The sequence below is a fragment of the Canis lupus genome, chromosome X (genome assembly GCF_003254725.2).
Source record: "Canis lupus dingo isolate Sandy chromosome X, ASM325472v2, whole genome shotgun sequence".
Classification (NCBI taxonomy): Eukaryota; Metazoa; Chordata; class Mammalia; order Carnivora; family Canidae; genus Canis; species Canis lupus.
The window spans coordinates 82,077,488-82,095,411 of record NC_064281.1 but is presented as its reverse complement, the minus strand read 5'-3'; the positions used below and the strand labels follow the sequence as shown (position 1 = coordinate 82,095,411).

Sequence of the window (17,924 nt, the reverse complement as noted above, 5' to 3'; positions counted from 1 at the left end):
CTGATACTGGATGGAAGAGATTAACAGCAGGTTTATTAGTCACATATACTCACACCCCAGGGGAGAAGGATACCACACATCATGCAGGGCCACATGAGGGGTTGCACTCTGGAACAGAATAAACCAGAAGGGGCTGTGGGAGGCAGACTTTGTAGTATCAAAAAGGCAAGGTGCCTGTTGGTTCCTGAGGGAGGATGTGGTTGGCTTGTTTGAATAATTCAGTGGGCCATCGGGGAACTGGAAACCACAATTCAGGGATAAGCAGGAACTGCACCTGCTGTTTGATAAGGATGGCCACTTGCCTAGGAGACCTTATTTATGGGGGCAGAGTGGACAGGGGAACTTGTGGCTAGGCCTTTAGAGGCCCTCCCAGTTTCCCCAGATGTCAAAGTAGTGTGTAATATCAAGCCATTGTTTTAGGTCTTGCACTACATTGCTTAAGATTAAAACTGATTTCAGAACACAGACACATTTAAGACCTTGGTTAGAGGTAAGTCAGTCATCTGGACCTGGAGTAGGAAGTAGGGTGACACAATGTGGCAAGGGAGGTACACAACACTTAGCAACTTAGGTCATGGATCATATGAATGAACCCACTGAATCTAGAGGAGATCAATTCAATTGTCTCTTATGTTCCTCTTCTTACTTCTTTTTTCTAGGGCCCCATGGGAGTGCCTGGCTTTCTCGGCATCAATGGGATTCCGGTGAGTATTTTTCAATACTTCTTCTAGGTTGTGTTTTTTACAGCATAAGCATCTTGGCCTTCACCACATCTTGTTTCATGCCAGTGTGTTTCCGGGTCAAATGTTGAGATGCACATGATGAGGTGTGAAGAGAAGTGGTCACACATACTTTCCCAGGAATTTAGTTACAGGTGGCACTAAATTAGCTGGCTGGGCCATGTGCAGGCTTGACCATCAACATCTTAGGCACAATAAGTACAGTCTTGTGGGCTGAAAGGAGCTTTCATTGGGGATGATGTGTGGAGATACATATCACAGTGCATGCATACTCATATTAAGAAAATTAAGGGAAAAAATAATATTAAGAGAATACATGAAATTAGAAAAATACTTAGTGGTATCTTGATACATTTCATTCCCATAATTTGTTCTCTTCAGCCTTATCTCATTTCACAGTGAATGTCCCTTTAGTTTTTACAGAGCGACTGACTATTCCAAAGATCATGCGGAGACAGCCCCTTCCTTTTATCCTGAGGACCTGGTTTTGCTGGAGATAAGTGAGGAATTGGAGCTTACAGACATCTCCTTTTCCCATTTCATCTAGGCTGACCCCTGGGTTTCTCCAGTTTTACCCTGTATCCCCACTCATCTGGCCACTGGAGAGTCCGTGATTAACATTTTAAATGCCAGCCTTTAAAATACAGTATTTGCAACTTGCTGCTACCAGTGTTGAGCTCTGCCTTTTGGCACGTGTCTATATATTTAATCTTCAGCCTGGGCTGTGTTCATTTGTAGCAGTGGTTTTTAGTCTTGTTTAAGAGAAGACACAATGTGCGGAAGCTCAGCATACGGATCAGGAGAGAGTAGAGTTTCTTTGTCTGAGGGAAGTCTTAGAGACTGCTTTTATCCTTCCAACAACCTCTAAGGGCTTCTTCTGAACCATATCTAAGCACAGTTTGGCGAACCCTCGACTTAACAACTTCTTACATGATACCGAATTATCATCCAGAATCAAGGAAGGGGGCTTCAATCTCTTTGCTGATCTGTAGGTGTTTCTCATGCCCCTGCTAGGTACTGTCGCTCTACTCCAGGGATAGAGGAAAAGCACATGGATCTACCCTCAAAAAATTATCATCTGACCCATTTTCTTTCCAGATCTAATATACATTTTTAGAGTTGGAGGACAGAAGTCTCATTTACTTGTATCTGTTATATGTATCGACAAATGGGCCATCAGAATTCTGCATTTTATTCAAGTGCAGAGTCTGCAAAATGTCCCAAAATGGGCCAGCAGGGAAATGAATGGATGGGGCTGGGGGTCCTTTTATGACATTCTCTGGCATTTTCCCCTTACTCTGTTCCTATCTGCACTCCATCTTGAGTCTCCACTCAGATTGTATGTCTTCCGGGAGCCAGCAGGTAGGAAAACTAGAAAGCCGGAGAGCACCTCTTCCATTCCTCCTGTGGAGCTGAGTGGGGGATTTGGAGCTTGCAGCAGTAATATGCCCTTCCTCCTGTAGTCTCTTTTTAATGGGGGCTGGAAGGAGGAAGCACATCCCATGATACAGAGGCTGATTCCCATCCTGAACTGGAACATGCCCCAGCATCCAGGTGGATGCTTCTGCCTCCAGCTTGTGGCCAGGAGAGCCCTAGGGCTTGTAGGAATTGATCATTTCTCTCCTTGGCTTCATTGCTTGGGAGGATGAGGCACAGGTGTCCAGATTCCTCCAAATGAATGTGCTGCTCCCAATGGAAGTCCCCACCCTGTTGGCCCCTCTCTTGACCAAAGGTTGTATCTGTTTTCTTCTATTGATTGCTTCAGCTCCAGGCTCCAAGCCTCTCTTACTCCATGAAATTTTTCTCCCTTATTCCTTCCCTCTCTTCCTGTTGTTCAAGATATATTTATTGGGCGCCTACTGTTTACTGCTTACATCTCCCTTCCATCCCTAATCTCCTAAGAGTCCTTGGTGTCCATTCCATGCACTCTAGCTCCTTATTACATATGGCCCATGGTATTTATTAGTGGTCTTGTAGTGATGGTCTTATCTAGCTTTCTTGAAATCACAGAATACATCTTCTGCTCCACTCAGAGGCCTCAGAAACGCCAGGGCTGAATTCGCCATATACTAGGAACACTAGAAATATTTGAGGGATTGACTCCAACCTTTAGTGCCCGCAAAAGCAACAGTCGTCAGACTGGCAGGGCTCTTTCAGACACGGGAAAACATAGAGACCTTTGGCCCAGCCAGACTCATTATTTTGCTCAACATCTGGCAGCTAAAACCAACAGCTTCCTCAGCCCATCTTTACTAAACTGGATGGCTGCACAAATCTGATGCCCTACTTAATATCGGCTGATCGCCAACATAGGCATCACTGATTTTTGTCCCCAAACTCCATTTTTGCTGTCATGTGGGTAGTTTCTGTGCACCAAGGGGCATAGCAACCAGTTGGGAGAATGGACAGACAAGCATTCAAGATATTCAACATGAGAATAATGTAGATTCGGGGCGGCAGGATTGCGGTTTTTAATGAAATCACAGCGGTTTTTAATGAAATCACAGCTTGGGGCTGTTGGCACCCACAAGAAATGTATGTTTATCAAATATTTCCAGTTCACCCAAGTTGGGAGCAGAAGTTTGCAAGTTGTCCTTTGCAACGTATGTTTAGCTTTTCTCATGGAGTTCATCTCAAAAATTTCCCTTCCTAGCGACTTGTAAATGAACACACCAGATTTATATATCTTTCAAAGTGAACACATACATACCACTCGCCAAATGGAAATTCTTCCTTTGAAATCTGGTTTCTGAGAAACACTGTTTTTACAGATTACAGCGCATCTTCTTTTTCTGTATGTTCGGTGCCTTGCAGTTGTACAGAATCCTGGTTTCCTCCCTCAAAGAGTTATGTTCTCTTTGAAAGCTAGCACACACATAGGTAAAATCACTAGCTAAAACCAGAAGGGGCAAGGTGCCAGAAATACTGTGGTACTACTGAGAATTAAAAGGAGATAGAGGGACACCTGGATGGCTCAGTGGCTGAGCATATGCCTTTGGCTCAGATCGTGATCCCAGTGTCCTGGGATGGAGTCCTACATCAGGCTCACTGCAGGGAGCCTGCTTCTCTCTCTGCCTATGTCTCTGCCTCTCTCTGTCTCTCATGAATAAATAAAAACTTTTAAAAAATAAATAGATAGATAGATAGATAGATAGATAGATAGATAGATAGAATATTAGAGTTCAGCCCAATTGCCAGTTGCTTATCCTTGCTGACTTGCCTGGGAGAAGAAGACTGCCTGTTTATTGAGCTCCTACATAGAAAGCTTAACCTTGTTTAATTTTAATCATAAACTTGTTTTTAAAGATTTTATTTATTTTATTTTATTTATTTAAAAAAAGGAATTCAGGGGATCCCTGGGTGGCGCAGCGGTTTGGCGCCTGCCTTTGGCCCAGGGCGCGATCCTGGAGACCCGGGATCGAATCCCACATCGGGCTCCCGGTGCATGGAGCCTGCTTCTCCCTCTGCCTGTGTCTCTGCCTCTCTCTCTCTCTCTATGTGACTATCATAAATAAATAAAATTTAAAAAAAAAAAAAAAAAAAAAAAAAAAAAAAAAAAAATAAAAAAAGGAATTCAGGCAAGAAAACTACAGGATTGGGATCCAAGTAAAAAAATGTGGGTACCCATTTGCTTTGACGTGGATGGAACTGGAGGGTATTATGCTGAGTGAAATAAGTCAATCAGAGGATAAACATTATATGGTCTCATTCATTTGGGGAATATAAAAAATAGTGAAAGGGAATAAAGGGGAAAGGAGAAAAAATGAGTGGGAAATATCAGAAAGGGAGACAGAACATGAAAGACTCCTAACTCTGGGAAACGAACTAGGGTGTCCAGATTCCTCCAAATGAATGTGCTTTTATAAAAAATAAATTTATAAAAATAAAAAAATGTGGGTACCAAGAGGGTAAGAAGCCAGGCAGAGGTTTGGGTTTCAAACAGAACCAAGGCCTCAGGAGTAAGGAGGTCCCTAGTACTGAGTCAGCCTGTTGTCTTGCCTTAACTCATCTCTGTTACCCAGTTGAACAAGATAACCCCTAGCACATTTGGCTGGGATATTTTATTTTATTTTATTTTATTTATTTTATTTTTTTCCAAGTTGAATCTTTTTTTTTTGTATATTTTTTATTGGAGTTCTATTTGCCAACATATAGCATAACACCCAGTGCTCATCCCATCAAGTGCCCCCCTCAGTGCCCGTCACCCAGTCACCCCATCCCCCCACCCACTTCCCCTTCCACTACTCCAACATTTCCCAGAGTTAAGAGTCTCTCATGTTCTGTCACCCTCTCTGATATTTCCCACTCATTTTCTCTCCTTTCCCCTTTAATCCCTTTCACTATTTTTTATATTCCCCGAATTAATGAAACCATATAATGTTTGTCCTTCTCCGTTTGACTTACTTCACTCAGCATAATACCCTCCAGTTCTATCCATGTTGAAGCGAATGATGGCTGGGATATTTTAAAGTGGCGATCAGGATCCCAGGAATAGACACTCTACCTGAAAGGGTTAACTGAACAGGATGGCATGAATGGTATATGTCAAGGATGTAGGCATGATTCAGGGGAACTAAAATGGATTGCAAAGCAGCTGACACAAAGCTTTGCCCTCCCCTAGGCCCAAAGAGGAAAGAAAGAATGGTAACACTGGACCCCTGTTAGACCTGGAGTAGTTGCTGCTCAAGGAGAGCTAAGACTTGTAGACCAATGTGGCCATTGTCAGCAATATGGCCAAGGAGGGAGGGCATGTGGGAAATAAACAGTCTGCACTCTTTCTCCTCCCCCCATTCTTTCATCTTCTGCCTATGTCTCCCAGTGACCAAATACAACTGGGAGACAGAGGGAAAGGGAGCCTCGGCGGCACTGTTCATAAAAGTCAGCCACCCAAGGCAACAGGATCTGGAGAAGGTAGATCATAGATCTTCAGGGCAAACAAGAATGGCCATCTCATTTGGGAATAACATGTTGGGACACCTGGGGGGCTCAGTGATTGAGCATCTGTCTTTGGCTCAGGGCATGATCCTGGAATCCCAGGATTGAGTCCCACATTGGATTTCCTGCATGGAGCCTTCTTCTCCCTCTGCCTATGTCTCTGCCTCACTCTCTCCCTCTTTGAACAAGTAAAATCTTAAAAAAAAAAAAGGAATAACATGTTAATGGCTTAGTAAGCTGTCTTGGTTTCCCCCATGCAGCTAAAATTCATCACCTGGGTCTGGGCAGGCACAGATTGCAGCAAGTGTATTGTGAAAATAAGTTTATTGACCATTCTTCCATTCTTAGTATTCCATGAGTCCAGCAGTCTAAATTCATACTCTTGAATCAATAGACTATCTCCTACCACTATAGTGACAATGAAAATGAATCAAAGGGCACCTGGGTGGTTCAGTGGTTGAGCGTCTGCCTTTGGCTCAGGTCATGATCCTGGGGTCCTGGGGTCCTGGGATGGAGCCCCGCATCAGGCTCCCCACAGGGAGCCTGCTTCTCCCTCTGCCTATGTCTCTGCCTCTCTCTGTGTCTCTCATGAATAAATAAATAAAATCTTTTTTTTTTTAAAAAAGGAATCAAAATCCTATGGAGCATTTCCTCAATAAGAATCTAACCAAAGCTTATTTCCCCTAATAATTTGAAAAGTTGAGTTTTGAATGCATGGCTTGTTTTCCTCAAATTATTAAATATCCATGATTGGCTTTGAAAAGTGTAAATGGGAGGGTAGGAGTCTACCTTTAATTGACCCGTCCAGACTGCTGGTCTTTCAGGTCATCTCTTTACTCCCCACCCAGCACATAACCCACTTTTGATAGATTTAAAAAGATCTATTCCCTACAAAAAGGTGGACTCTATGCACCATGGGAACTCAACTCTGGAAAAGCATTGAATTCTGATCAATTATGTGAATGATTGCTAATTCCCTGGAAAAACAAGTGCCTCAGTAGCAAGTATGGAGAAGAGGAAAAAGTATAGTTCCCTAACTGGAGCCATAGTCAGACATGATAGTGACTCAATAAGACTGGAAGTATGATTTTTCCAAGACTTGCTTATTTTTGGCCAAGCAGCTTTTAAGAGAGGTGGTGCTGTGGAAACTGATTCTGTTCTGTGGACCAAAAGCCAGCAGCATTTCCTGGGCAGAGCCATAAAAAGGCCCCAGGGTTTTCTAATACCAAAAGCCACGCCAGGCTGCCTAGGCTCCAGTCTATTCTACCATCCCAAGGCCTGATGTGATTCCCTGGTGGTAACACTTCAGCTATCAGCAAGCAAAGCCCTATCTTAGTACATCTTTGTACCCAGGGAAGATGAATTTCCCCACTCTGTGTCTCCCATCTCATCAGGCTTGATCCCTCTGGTTTTAGCACAGGTCCTATCAAAGCATTGATCCTTTGTGGGGAAGGGTAACACTAAGCTGTCATCAGCTCCATACACCTGACTATGAAGGAAAGCTTACAAAAACATAGTCCTCATATGGCTAAGGGAATGGACAAGGAACCAAAGTTGGGCAGCATACTTGGTTTCTCTTATTGTGGAGCTTGTTAGAATAGTTATGAGTTCTGTGGCTGACTTGATCTTTTCTTTTCTCTCTGAACAGGGCCACCCTGGACAGCCAGGGCCCAGAGGCCCACCTGGCCTGGATGGTTGTAATGGAACTCAAGGAGCTGTTGGATATCCAGGCCCTAATGGCTATCCTGGGCTTCTCGGACCACCTGTACGTTGCCAGATCTTTGTACATTTTTCCAAATGGCTTTCTTTGCCTCCCAGTGTGCTCTTTTCCTGCTTTTATGGACATCTCATTCAGCATCAGTGTAGGGCAACCACTGTAGCCCCTTGTCCAATGCAGGAGCCTATGCTGACGGCATAACAACATTAAAAAGTCTAAAGAAGAATACCAGTTGCAGGAAGTGTACACATGCTCCGCTACTTAGAGGGTAATTTTTTTTTCCAAATGGTGCTTTCAAAGTTGGCAAAATTGTTAAAGGACTAGTAAAGTTCAGAGCAAAGTACACACTTGGGCTATTTGATGTGTTCCCACATCAGATGACTTTGGAAGATGCAGTACTTGGAAGGATCACATGGGATCATAGGACTGATAGTGACCCAAAGGACTTGGCAAGCTTGGTCTAAACCAGTGATTCCTAACCAAGATTGATTCCCCACCCCAAAGGACATTTGGCAGTTACTAGTGACATTTTTGGCTGCCACACCTTGGGGTATGCTACTAGCACAGTACACCTTCCCCCCAACATCAAGGAATCATCTGTCCTAAAGCATCCATAGTGAGAAATAATTGAGAATCCTTACTCTACATTGACATAGTTTGCCACCCTCCCCCCCCACCTCACCCCATAACCCTTGGTTCTGGGATTGATAAAACATTTATTAGATCCTGGTGTCACCACATTAATTCTATTCATCCAGGTAGGGCTCAAATATTTTGATCTAAAGGATATGTAATAGATACCATGCTTTTGCAAGGCTTCTTTTACAAGAGACTGGAAAGAGAAAAATAATACCTTCAAGCCCATTACCAACCTTACTTGAAATAATCTAAGTTACTAAGGGTACTGAGGTGATATATTTAGCTAGAAATCATACTATTAGATTCCATAGCTACATTAATTAATTGGCTTTTTTCAATACGTCTGATTCCAGTGCTGTACCATGTTCTTTTTTTGTTATTATTAAAATATTATTGACATCTAACCTTATATTAGTTTCAGGTGTACAACATAATGATCTGATGTTTGTATACATTGCAAGATGATCACCACACTAAGTCTAGTTACCACCTGTCACCATACAGAGTGACAAATCTTTTTTCTTATGATGAGAACCTTCAAGGTCTCCTCCTTCATAACTCTCTGGTACACAATAAAATATTATTTACTCTAGGGGCACCTGGCTAGCTCAATCAGTGGAGTGCACAACTCTTGATCTCAGGATTGTAATTTCGAGCCCCACGTTAAGGTGTAGGGACTACTTAAAAATAAAATATTTTAAAAGTATATTATTTACTGTAGTCACCACACTGTACATGATATCCCCATGACTTCCTTATTTTGTAACTGGAAGTTTGTACCTGTCTATCCCCTTTGGCCATTTCACCCATCCCCTTACCAGTCTCCCCTCTGGCAACCACTAATCTGTTCTCTGTATCTGAGATTTCTTTTGTCTGATTTTTTCATTTGTTTTGGTTTTGCTTTTGATTCCACACATAAGTGACATCATATAGTATTTGTCTCTGTCTGTCTGACTTACTTCATTTAGCATAATGCCCTTAAGTTCCATCTACATTGTTGCAAATGGCAAGATTTAATTCTTTTTTACAGCTGAGTAGTATTCCAGTGTGTGTGTGTGTGTGTGTGTGTGTGTGTGTGTGTGACATCTTCTTCATCCATTCATCCATTGATGAACACTTAGGTTATTTCCATATCTGGGTATTTATACCAAGAAAACAAAAACAATAATTCAAAAAGATATATGCACCCAATATTCATTGAAGTGTTATTTAATTAACATTTTATTGGGAGAGCAGCACCACTGCCTTCGGTGACTGAGTTGTGGGTATGGGTATATGTGTAGGAAAGTGAGACAGACAAAGCACAAGCCTCAGATTCTCAGATGGGCATAAAGGACCTTGACATCTAAAGACCAAACCAATATGCGGTGGGGGTGGGGGTGGAAGAAACGTCTTACCAACATAGTAAGAGCTGTTTGAGTCACAAAGGCCTCCAAATGGTGCCATGGCAACAGAAGAGGAGAGCAAATCACATCTGTGTTAAGAGAATGGAAATCCAGCAAAGTAAGGAAATGCTGCCCCCAAGAGGGAGAAAAGAAATCTTGAGATAATAAACATCCCCTGACAGCCAAGGAGACAAGGGTAAAACCTAGTCCTGTCCCTACACCTCCCCTTAAGCCTAAATAGGAACTTGGGCATTTATTTTACTAAGCTGAACCCTTACTAACCTTGCTGAATCTCAAGTGGATATTCTGTCAAGCTTCTTTGATGAAAGGAGTGGCCATGAGAATGGCCTTTCCTAACAGGAAAGAAGGAGCTTCTGGAACCACCTTGTTCTTCAGTCCCCAAAGCTTAGTCCTACCTCCAGTACTAATCCTGACTTCCCCTTAGGCATAGGGACACTGATTTTCCCCAGGAGGATCACATTTAGCAGACATTAGTCAGCATCTGCTACAGAGTTATTTAACAGTCTGGTTGATAGTCAGGTTTGGTGTACTTTTAACATGTTCTCCACGTTAGCCTCTTAGACAGGCATTGAAGCTGAGGTAGGTTTTGTGGCAGAAACCGAGGATGGAGATGGTTTTGTAGATATCTCTAAAACCGGAGGGCCGCAAACTGGCCCGTGTAACTCTTGACGTGTGGCTTGGTTTTATATTTTTAAAAGTTTGTGTGGAGGAAGAGAAGAAGGACATAAGACAGAGCCCAGATATGGCCCACAAAGTCCAATTTACTATCTGGCTCTTTACAATAAAGTTCTCTAACCTCTGTCTTAGGCAGAGCCTAGGCATAAGATGTCAGCAGCATACCTGTGAGGGGTGGAGCAGGTGAGCAATATATAGGCTTATGAATGACATGTGTTAAATGCAGTTGTTCAGATCAGTATTCTGAATAGAGTCCAAGTCTTCTACTTTCTAATCCCTTTACAGACTTCTGACTTGGGGGCTGGGGCAGCAGGCTTTGAGACAAAGCACCTGTTTGGGGGATATACTTTGCCCCTTAGCACAGCCAATCCTGCCATAGAATAAACCACATAATTCCAGACTCTCGCAGTTGTTTCCTTTATGTGATCAGATCATACTGTTAACAAAACTCTGTGTGTGTGTGTGTGTGTGTGTGTGTGTGTGTGTGTGTGTGTGTGTGCATGTCTTCACAAACATTTCTTCTTTTATTCAGGGGCTTCCTGGTCAGAAAGGCTCTAAAGGTGAACCTGTCCTTGCCCAAGGTACTTTCAAAGGAATGAAGGTAAGAGCCTCTAAGGCAGACAGCTAAGTAGACTGGCTGTAAGTTGAGTTCCCCGGGATTGGGCTCCAATAAAAACATTTCCAGAACTAGCATCTGTGTCTCTATTTAAGAAGCAGACCAAGCTAGATTTAAAAGGGATCCAGAGCTTTTTGTAGTGGCAACACTGACAGAAATGTTTGCAACCATACTGTCAAAGAGATTTGTTTTGTAGGATCTAGACCAAAAATAGGAGACAGATTAGCAAACAAACAGTTTGCATGGGTATAATTTCCTTTGACAAGCCAAGACATTTCCTGGAGGCAGATACCTTTGGTCTATTCTGTAGTCCTTGATGTCTGCATACCTTGGTATGAAGCCATGTAATGACTCTGCCCATCTGGACATGGCCACCAGTCCAGGATCCTGGCCCTGCCCTTTTCTGTACCTGCACACCAGCCCATTACCCTAGCAGGACCCCTGGATGTCTGCAAAAATTGCCCATCAACTCTACAGCTGGCTGGAAACTTTCATCTCTTCCTAGAATTGATAAGAACCTTCTATATTCTTGTGACTGTACTCTTGGTATATGCTACCTGGTATCCTGTGGGTGCCTCAGTAAACTCTGGTGCCACATGATTGACCCCATTCCCTTGCAGAGTGGGAAGTGAGCTCATCATTTCCCTGGAGCAGATGGGAATCTGTGTGCCCAACATCTGAAGGAAAGATGCACCCATGTTCGCTCAGAACCAGGAACCCTGGGAATCAATTTGGAAGGCAGTGATGAGGGCGGGTGGCTGAGAACCGGAGAAGGTACAGGGTTTGAGCTCTTGGCTTAGATTCCACGGCAGAAGATAGAATGGTAGATTTGGAAAGGACCTCATGATTGTCAGCTTCATGTTGCTCATTTTACAGATAGAAAAACTGAGGTACACTGAGTCTATGCAACTTGCTGAGGCTCACATAGCCAGTTTACTGAAGAGCTAAAACCTGGGCAGTGCTCCTTCCATGCTGCAGAGAGCTGGTTTTTGACCATAAGCCAATGGGGGTAAGACTAGCAGGTGTCAAAATATAGCCATTGTCATAACAAATGCTGATTGAGTGGCTTTGCCAAAAATCACAGAGACCCTGGACCCAGTGGAACACAGCAATTTCCACAAGATGGTTACATTACAGATTCACAACAGTGGCTTAAGATGCTGCAAAGTAATTAAAATGTAATCAGAGACTGTATGCTCTGTTGATTCTCCCTTGAAATGTCTGATTTGCATTGTATACATATGGGCACAGATTCTCTGGGGATGAAGGCACACGGGAAGGTAGCTTTGCTTTCTTCCAAAAAGAGCAGGAGAATCACCAGCCCACAGAAGCAGTTTCTAATTGATAAGTTCCTAGCAAAGGTGAAAATTAATTACTCCAAGTAAAATATGAAATCCTGTTCAACCAAGGCTATAATATGTGTCTTCTGGAGTCCGGATTTTTCTAAGGGGGAAAAAAAGTAAGTGGTTGAATATGCCCAATTCATGCATTATGTAAAACACAAGACCTTGACAGAGGAGGCCCAAGCATCAGCAATGCATTTTTCTGCCCATGAAGCGTAGGTCCGTTATCTATGAAATAATACCACAGGCTTAATTAATCTCTTCAGTGTCCTGCCTTTGTCTGTTTCTCAGGGGGAGCCTGGGCTTCCTGGACTGGATGGAATAATTGTAAGTTGTTACTTATGTGTGGAGGTCTCAATGTTCTGTAGACCATCACTGCGGGTCCCTTTGCATTTTTCTTTATGGCAGCTTGAAGGCCTTTGTAAGCATTCTCAAGGAAAATCCAGACAGTTGAGGTAGAATGGGTCACACTGTTGACATTTTTCCAGGTGAGAAAGTTCTGAGAGAGTCCACTGTCCCCCTCAAGTGACATAGGAGGCAGCCTTTCAAACCTTTAGCCTGAGGACCTGCATACTCCCAGCAATGCATTAGAAAAGAATTTTGCCTTTCATCCAGCAAGCATCTGCTAACTGTTCTCTGTGTGTTCAGAATACTGTGGGTAAAACAGAAAAGGCAGGACGCTCTTCTGTGAAAGCCATCCTATCTAGAAATTCCTTTTTGGGGACTCTTAATAATAGGGAGTCCATGAGAGGCCGTGAATTGTATTCTTAAGGGCTTTCTATTTCTTTGTGTTGCCACATCGCTTTCCTTTGAAGGGGCTTCAGAGAAGCTCCTTCTTTCTTCCTTCTTTCCTAAGTTAGGGTTCCTTCCTTTCTTCTTTCATTCCGATATTGTGCTCCTACTGGATATAAAGTACTCTGAGCGATCCCGGAGAGTGCAGACATGGTCTCTGAATTCCCCCCCCCCGGAAAGACTACACACACACACACACACACACACACACACACACACACACACCAAGATGTGAAAAACTAGTAGGACCATGGCATGAGAATCCCACACCAGCTTGGAGGAAGAGATACCGTCCACCTAAAGATATATCTCATGGGAGACTTTGTATCTAAGATGGAGAAAGGTAGCCTCTGAGAAGTGTGGGTGATGTTTGGGCTGGCCAGCAGTGGAAGCATTCTAAACAGAGAGAGCAATGTCAGAAGAGGGGAGGCAAGAGACAGGATGCACACAAGCACACAAGCACAATCAGAGGAGGGTGAGGACCAAGGGCATATGGGTCCCCAGCACTGGACAGCACCAGCTGAGATTGCTTGTTAACTACATATGTAAAATCACATCCATGCTGTTGGCACTGCATAGCTTCTAGGAATTCATTTCTCAGCTTACAAAGGTACAGTGTTGGTCTATAGTGTTCACAGGCATGATAAATCATTTAGGTAAAGGGAGGATCATTTAGATCACAAAGAGATTTGTGATCACAGATCAGATTTGTGACCCCAGGTTATTTTGTCGAAGCAATGTTCTGTTTCCTGGGGACCTTGTGAACCCCTGCTTTCACTGGACTTCACTTAGCCTCTCTATTCCTTACGTAACACCTCACTACCATCGCCCACCCCCCCAGTTTTCATCAGGCCATATATTTCCCCATAACGTCTTTCTCTTCAGATTTTATTGTCTTGCTTGTACTATTGTTCTTATCAATCCAGTTTCAGATAGTTTCTTGTTTCTCTTCTGGTTTTCTCTTTGACCCATGGAAATGTGTCATTTGATTTCCCAATATTTGGCAGCCTCCCAGCTATCTTTACAGAGTTGATTTCTAGTTGGATCTCCGTGCAGTTAGAATGAACACTCTGTATGGTTTCAATCCTTTTAAATCTGTTGAGGTTTGTTTCATGGCTCAGCATATGACACTGTCTTGGTGAATGTGTTTTGGGGCATAGTGATCTAAAAAATGTCCATTGGGTCAAGGTAGTTGACAGTGTTGTTTAGATCTTCTATGTCCTTACTGATTTTTTTAAAATTTAGTTGTTCTATTAATTACTGAGGGAGGGATGTTAAAATTCTCCAACTGTATTTGCAGATTTATTTCTCCTTGCGCTTCTGTCAGATTTTGCTTCATGTATTTTGAAGCCATGCTCTTAGATTCATATGTATCTAAGACTGTCGTGTGTTCTTGATGAACTGACTTGATTTATCGCAACAAAATTCCCCCTCTTTATCTCTGGTAATATTCTTTGTCCCAAAGCCTACTTTATTTGATGTTAATACAAATGTCTTGCTTTCTTTTTGTTTTTTACATCACTTTAATATAAAAATATCCAAATATAGAGCAAAGGGGAATGAATTTTGCCATGAACACCCATACCATTAATATTTTACTATACTTGGGTAGCCCTGGTGACTCAGCGGTTTAGCGCCACCTTCAGCCCTGGGCGTGATCCTGGAGACCCAGGATTGAGTCCCACGTTGGGCTCCCTGCATGGAGCCTGCTTCTCCCTCTGCCTGTGTCTCTGCCTCTGTGTGTGTGTGTGTCCCTCATGAATGAATAAATAAAATCTTTTAAAAAATATTTTACTGTACTTGCTTTATCCCACTTCTAGCCATCTATCCATCTCTATCCATCTTACCATTGATGATTTTTGAAGTAAATTATAGGCAATAGTACTCTTACCTCTAAATTCTACAGCATGACTACCATTAGCTAGACTTTAATATGTATTTGCAGCTCTTCTTTTTATGTAAAAGTTACATACAATGAAATAAACAAATTTTAAATGGTACATTTGTCGAGTTTTGACAAATACATACTCCTATATAACCCAAACCCATCTTAAGGTATAGAACATTGTCATCACCCCAGAAAGTTCCCTTCTGCCCCTTCCCAGCCAATCCTTGCCTCCACCCAAAGAAAACCACTGTTCTGATTTCTCTCCACCATTAGTTCAGTTTGTCCCATTCTGGAACTTTGTATAAAGGAAATAATATAATATGTAGCTTTGGGGGGTCTGGCTTTTTTTCACTTAGCACAATGCTTCTGAGATTCATCCACATTGTCACGTGTATCAGTAGGTTGTGACTTTTTATTGCTGAGTATTTATTCTACTGTGTAGATGTATCACAGTTATTTGTCAGTCCTTGTGGCAGCAGGCCCCTCGGATGTTTCCAGTTTTTTACTACCATGAATAAAGTTGCTATGAACATTCTCATGCATTCTTATGAACATACATTTCCAATTTTCTTGATAAACTCTTCTTTTCTGATATTAGTAAAACCTTGCCTCTCTAGGGCCCTCCAGGAGCACCTGGGTCCCCAGGAGCCGTAGGACCTATGGGACCACCAGGATTGCAAGTAAGACCAACCTAAATCTACCATGTGATCACAGTATTCACATGAATGCTTTCCCCACCAGGCCAGGGATTAGATATAAGCCTATGTAGGCTCTCCTAGTGGAAAAAGGCAACTTCCATTCTTAGAGGATTAAAGTGAAGCATGCTCTTATAAGGAGCTGTTTGTTGTCTTTATCGGAGTTTTTCTGACCATCCACTCTGCATTTCCAAAGCCTCCAGCTCTAGCTCAACCTAAAGTACAGCCCAGGAATGGCAGATGCCTGGCGCACCTATTGCCACCTTCCACTCCTCTTGTCCATGACAGACCCTGCTAATTAATCATACCATCACCACCACACCCACCTTGAACACAGGAGAAGCTTCAAAATCCTTGCCCACACCGCACCTTGGACAGTGCTACCTACCTACCTGTCTTGCGGATACCAAACCTATTTGCCCTCACTAGCATAGAAACAGCATAGCCAGTTATCCATGTGGTTCCATTCCCAGACTGTTTACTCTCCAGTGCATGAAATCTCACCCACTGATGACTTTGGCTTAGCTTTACCAAAAGCCATTATTTCTTAACTTTATAGCCTCTTGGGCAGGATGATTCATGAGGTCTGTACCACCTTAGCATGAATATGGTTATCAGGTCAATTTGCGAGATTTCAAAGGAAATGTGTTTTTAAAGGGGTATCACAGGAGAGGGAGCTTGAATATGCTATACTAAAGCCAAGATATACTGAGAGGGTGGGGACTCATCTCTGGTGACTCTCAACACTGCCCATGTTCTGTTTGAAACTAACAAGCGGGCATTCTTTTCATTTTTAATACAGGGTCCTCCAGGCCCTCCTGGCTTCCCTGGTCCTGATGTAAGTATACTTTGTCTTGGGGCATTTGGGCCTCCTACCACTCAGTCTCCTAGTTTCCCCAAAGATAATCTGGTGTGGTGAAACACACTTTCTGGTAAAAGACTGCATGCCAATTGAAGTTCCTGGCGCTTGTTTAGTAATTGATTTTGTTTTTCCTCCCTGTAACCCTGTACCCCAGGGGAATATGGGGTTAGGTTTCCAAGGAGAGAAAGGAGTCAAGGTAAATAGATTTTGGAAAATACAATCTGCATTCCATATGCTCCGAGCAACATCTCTGGCTGCACACGTGCCTGCTCATTTTAAGGGGAGCTGGATCTTTGCCTCAGGAGATGAACAGTTCCTCCTCCACATGGGTCCTCTGGTGGGGGTCCTGAGAGGGCTGCCACACATAGGCTCCTGGGGTCTTTTTCCTTCCAAATACTGTAGTCTGCCTGCTTCCTACCTGTGAGGTGTGCATGTCTTACAAACATACTCTCTTGAAATCGATTCCCTCCTCCTTCCACCTGGGTATTTTCCTGGTGTTCTGCATATTGTACTACCTTCTCTTTCCTCTTCTTTGCTTCTCCTCTTCCTTCCACCCTTCCTCTTCCTCCTCTTCCTTCTCCTCCTGTCTCTCTCTCTATCCCCTGTCTCTCTCCTCCTCAATCTCTCACCATTCTCTTCCACTTTCTTCCCCTTGTTTCCGTTTCCATCTGCACAAACCATATGGGTGATTTGGGAGCCTCGAGGGAGCCTGGAAGCTTGCCCTCTCCACCCTTCACAGCTGCCTCTTGTAGATCACACTGCCTCCAAGGAGCAAATCCAACCTCCAGTGTTCACACGCAGATTTCACTGTTGCTGCTTGTACTCTTGCCAAAGACTGGACCAATTATTAGTCTGATCGCTATTGCCAAGAAGTGGCCATTTTCCTTGCTCAAAAGCCTTTTTTTTTTATGTCTTCTCAACACCCTTTGATGCATGACACTGGCAACCACAAACCTTTTCATCCATCTTGCTTCTTCCCTCTGCAGTGCTAGTACAGAATGCATTTGGCCAGACTTATAATTCTTCCCACTCCTTGGTACTGATAGTTTTGCTTCCTCACTGAGGCAAGGGCGAGGGTAAGGAGGCCAAAGTGATGGGCAGTTTATTTGTGAATTACATCCAGAGGACAAGCTCAGCCTCTGGAGAAGTGGCCAGTGTGGTTTCTGTTTTGCTTAACATTCCCTTTGATCTTACAGGGGGATGTTGGCCTCCCAGGCCCTGCAGGACCCCCACCATCCACTGGGGAACTGGAATTTATGGGATTTCCCAAAGGGAAGAAAGGATCCAAGGTAGTGAAATGCTAACAACCCTTTTCCTATTAAGACCAAAGTTCAACTCTAACAACCAGACTATACTGGAAGGATCAATGGTTCTGGGTCATGCTTTTGTTTTGTTTTGTTTTGTTTTCAAGAATTTTTTTTATAATAATAAATTTATTTTTTATTGGTGTTCAATTTGCCAACATACAGAATAACACCCAGTGCTCATCCCGTCAAGTGCCCCGCTCAGTGCCCGTCACCCATTCACCCCCACTCCCCCGCCCTCCTCCCCTTCCACCACCCCTAGTTTGTTTCCCAGAGTTAGGAGTCTTCATGTTCTGTCTCCCTTTCTGATAT

At 43.2% G+C, this 17,924-nt stretch overlaps 1 protein-coding gene across 7 annotated transcripts in view; it reads left to right on the top strand.

The window, feature by feature from the left end:
• Nucleotides 1-17,924, top strand: part of COL4A6 (collagen type IV alpha 6 chain) — a 291,168-nt gene that overhangs the window by 223,860 nt on the left and 49,384 nt on the right. For 3 of the 7 annotated variants that reach the window (XM_025431469.3, XM_025431468.3, XM_025431467.3), the window contains 8 exons: nt 660-704; nt 7,324-7,440; nt 10,645-10,713; nt 12,363-12,398; nt 15,369-15,431; nt 16,249-16,284; nt 16,463-16,504; nt 17,505-17,597. In XM_025431469.3, the coding sequence (XP_025287254.1) occupies nt 660-704; nt 7,324-7,440; nt 10,645-10,713; nt 12,363-12,398; nt 15,369-15,431; nt 16,249-16,284; nt 16,463-16,504; nt 17,505-17,597 (501 nt within the window). Of the gene's footprint in view, nt 1-659; nt 705-7,323; nt 7,441-9,566; nt 9,613-10,644; nt 10,714-12,362; nt 12,399-15,368; nt 15,432-16,248; nt 16,285-16,462; nt 16,505-17,504; nt 17,598-17,924 lie in introns of those variants that run through there. The other 4 variants (XM_049107519.1, XM_035712008.2, XM_049107520.1 and 1 more) reach the window with 4 other exon arrangements.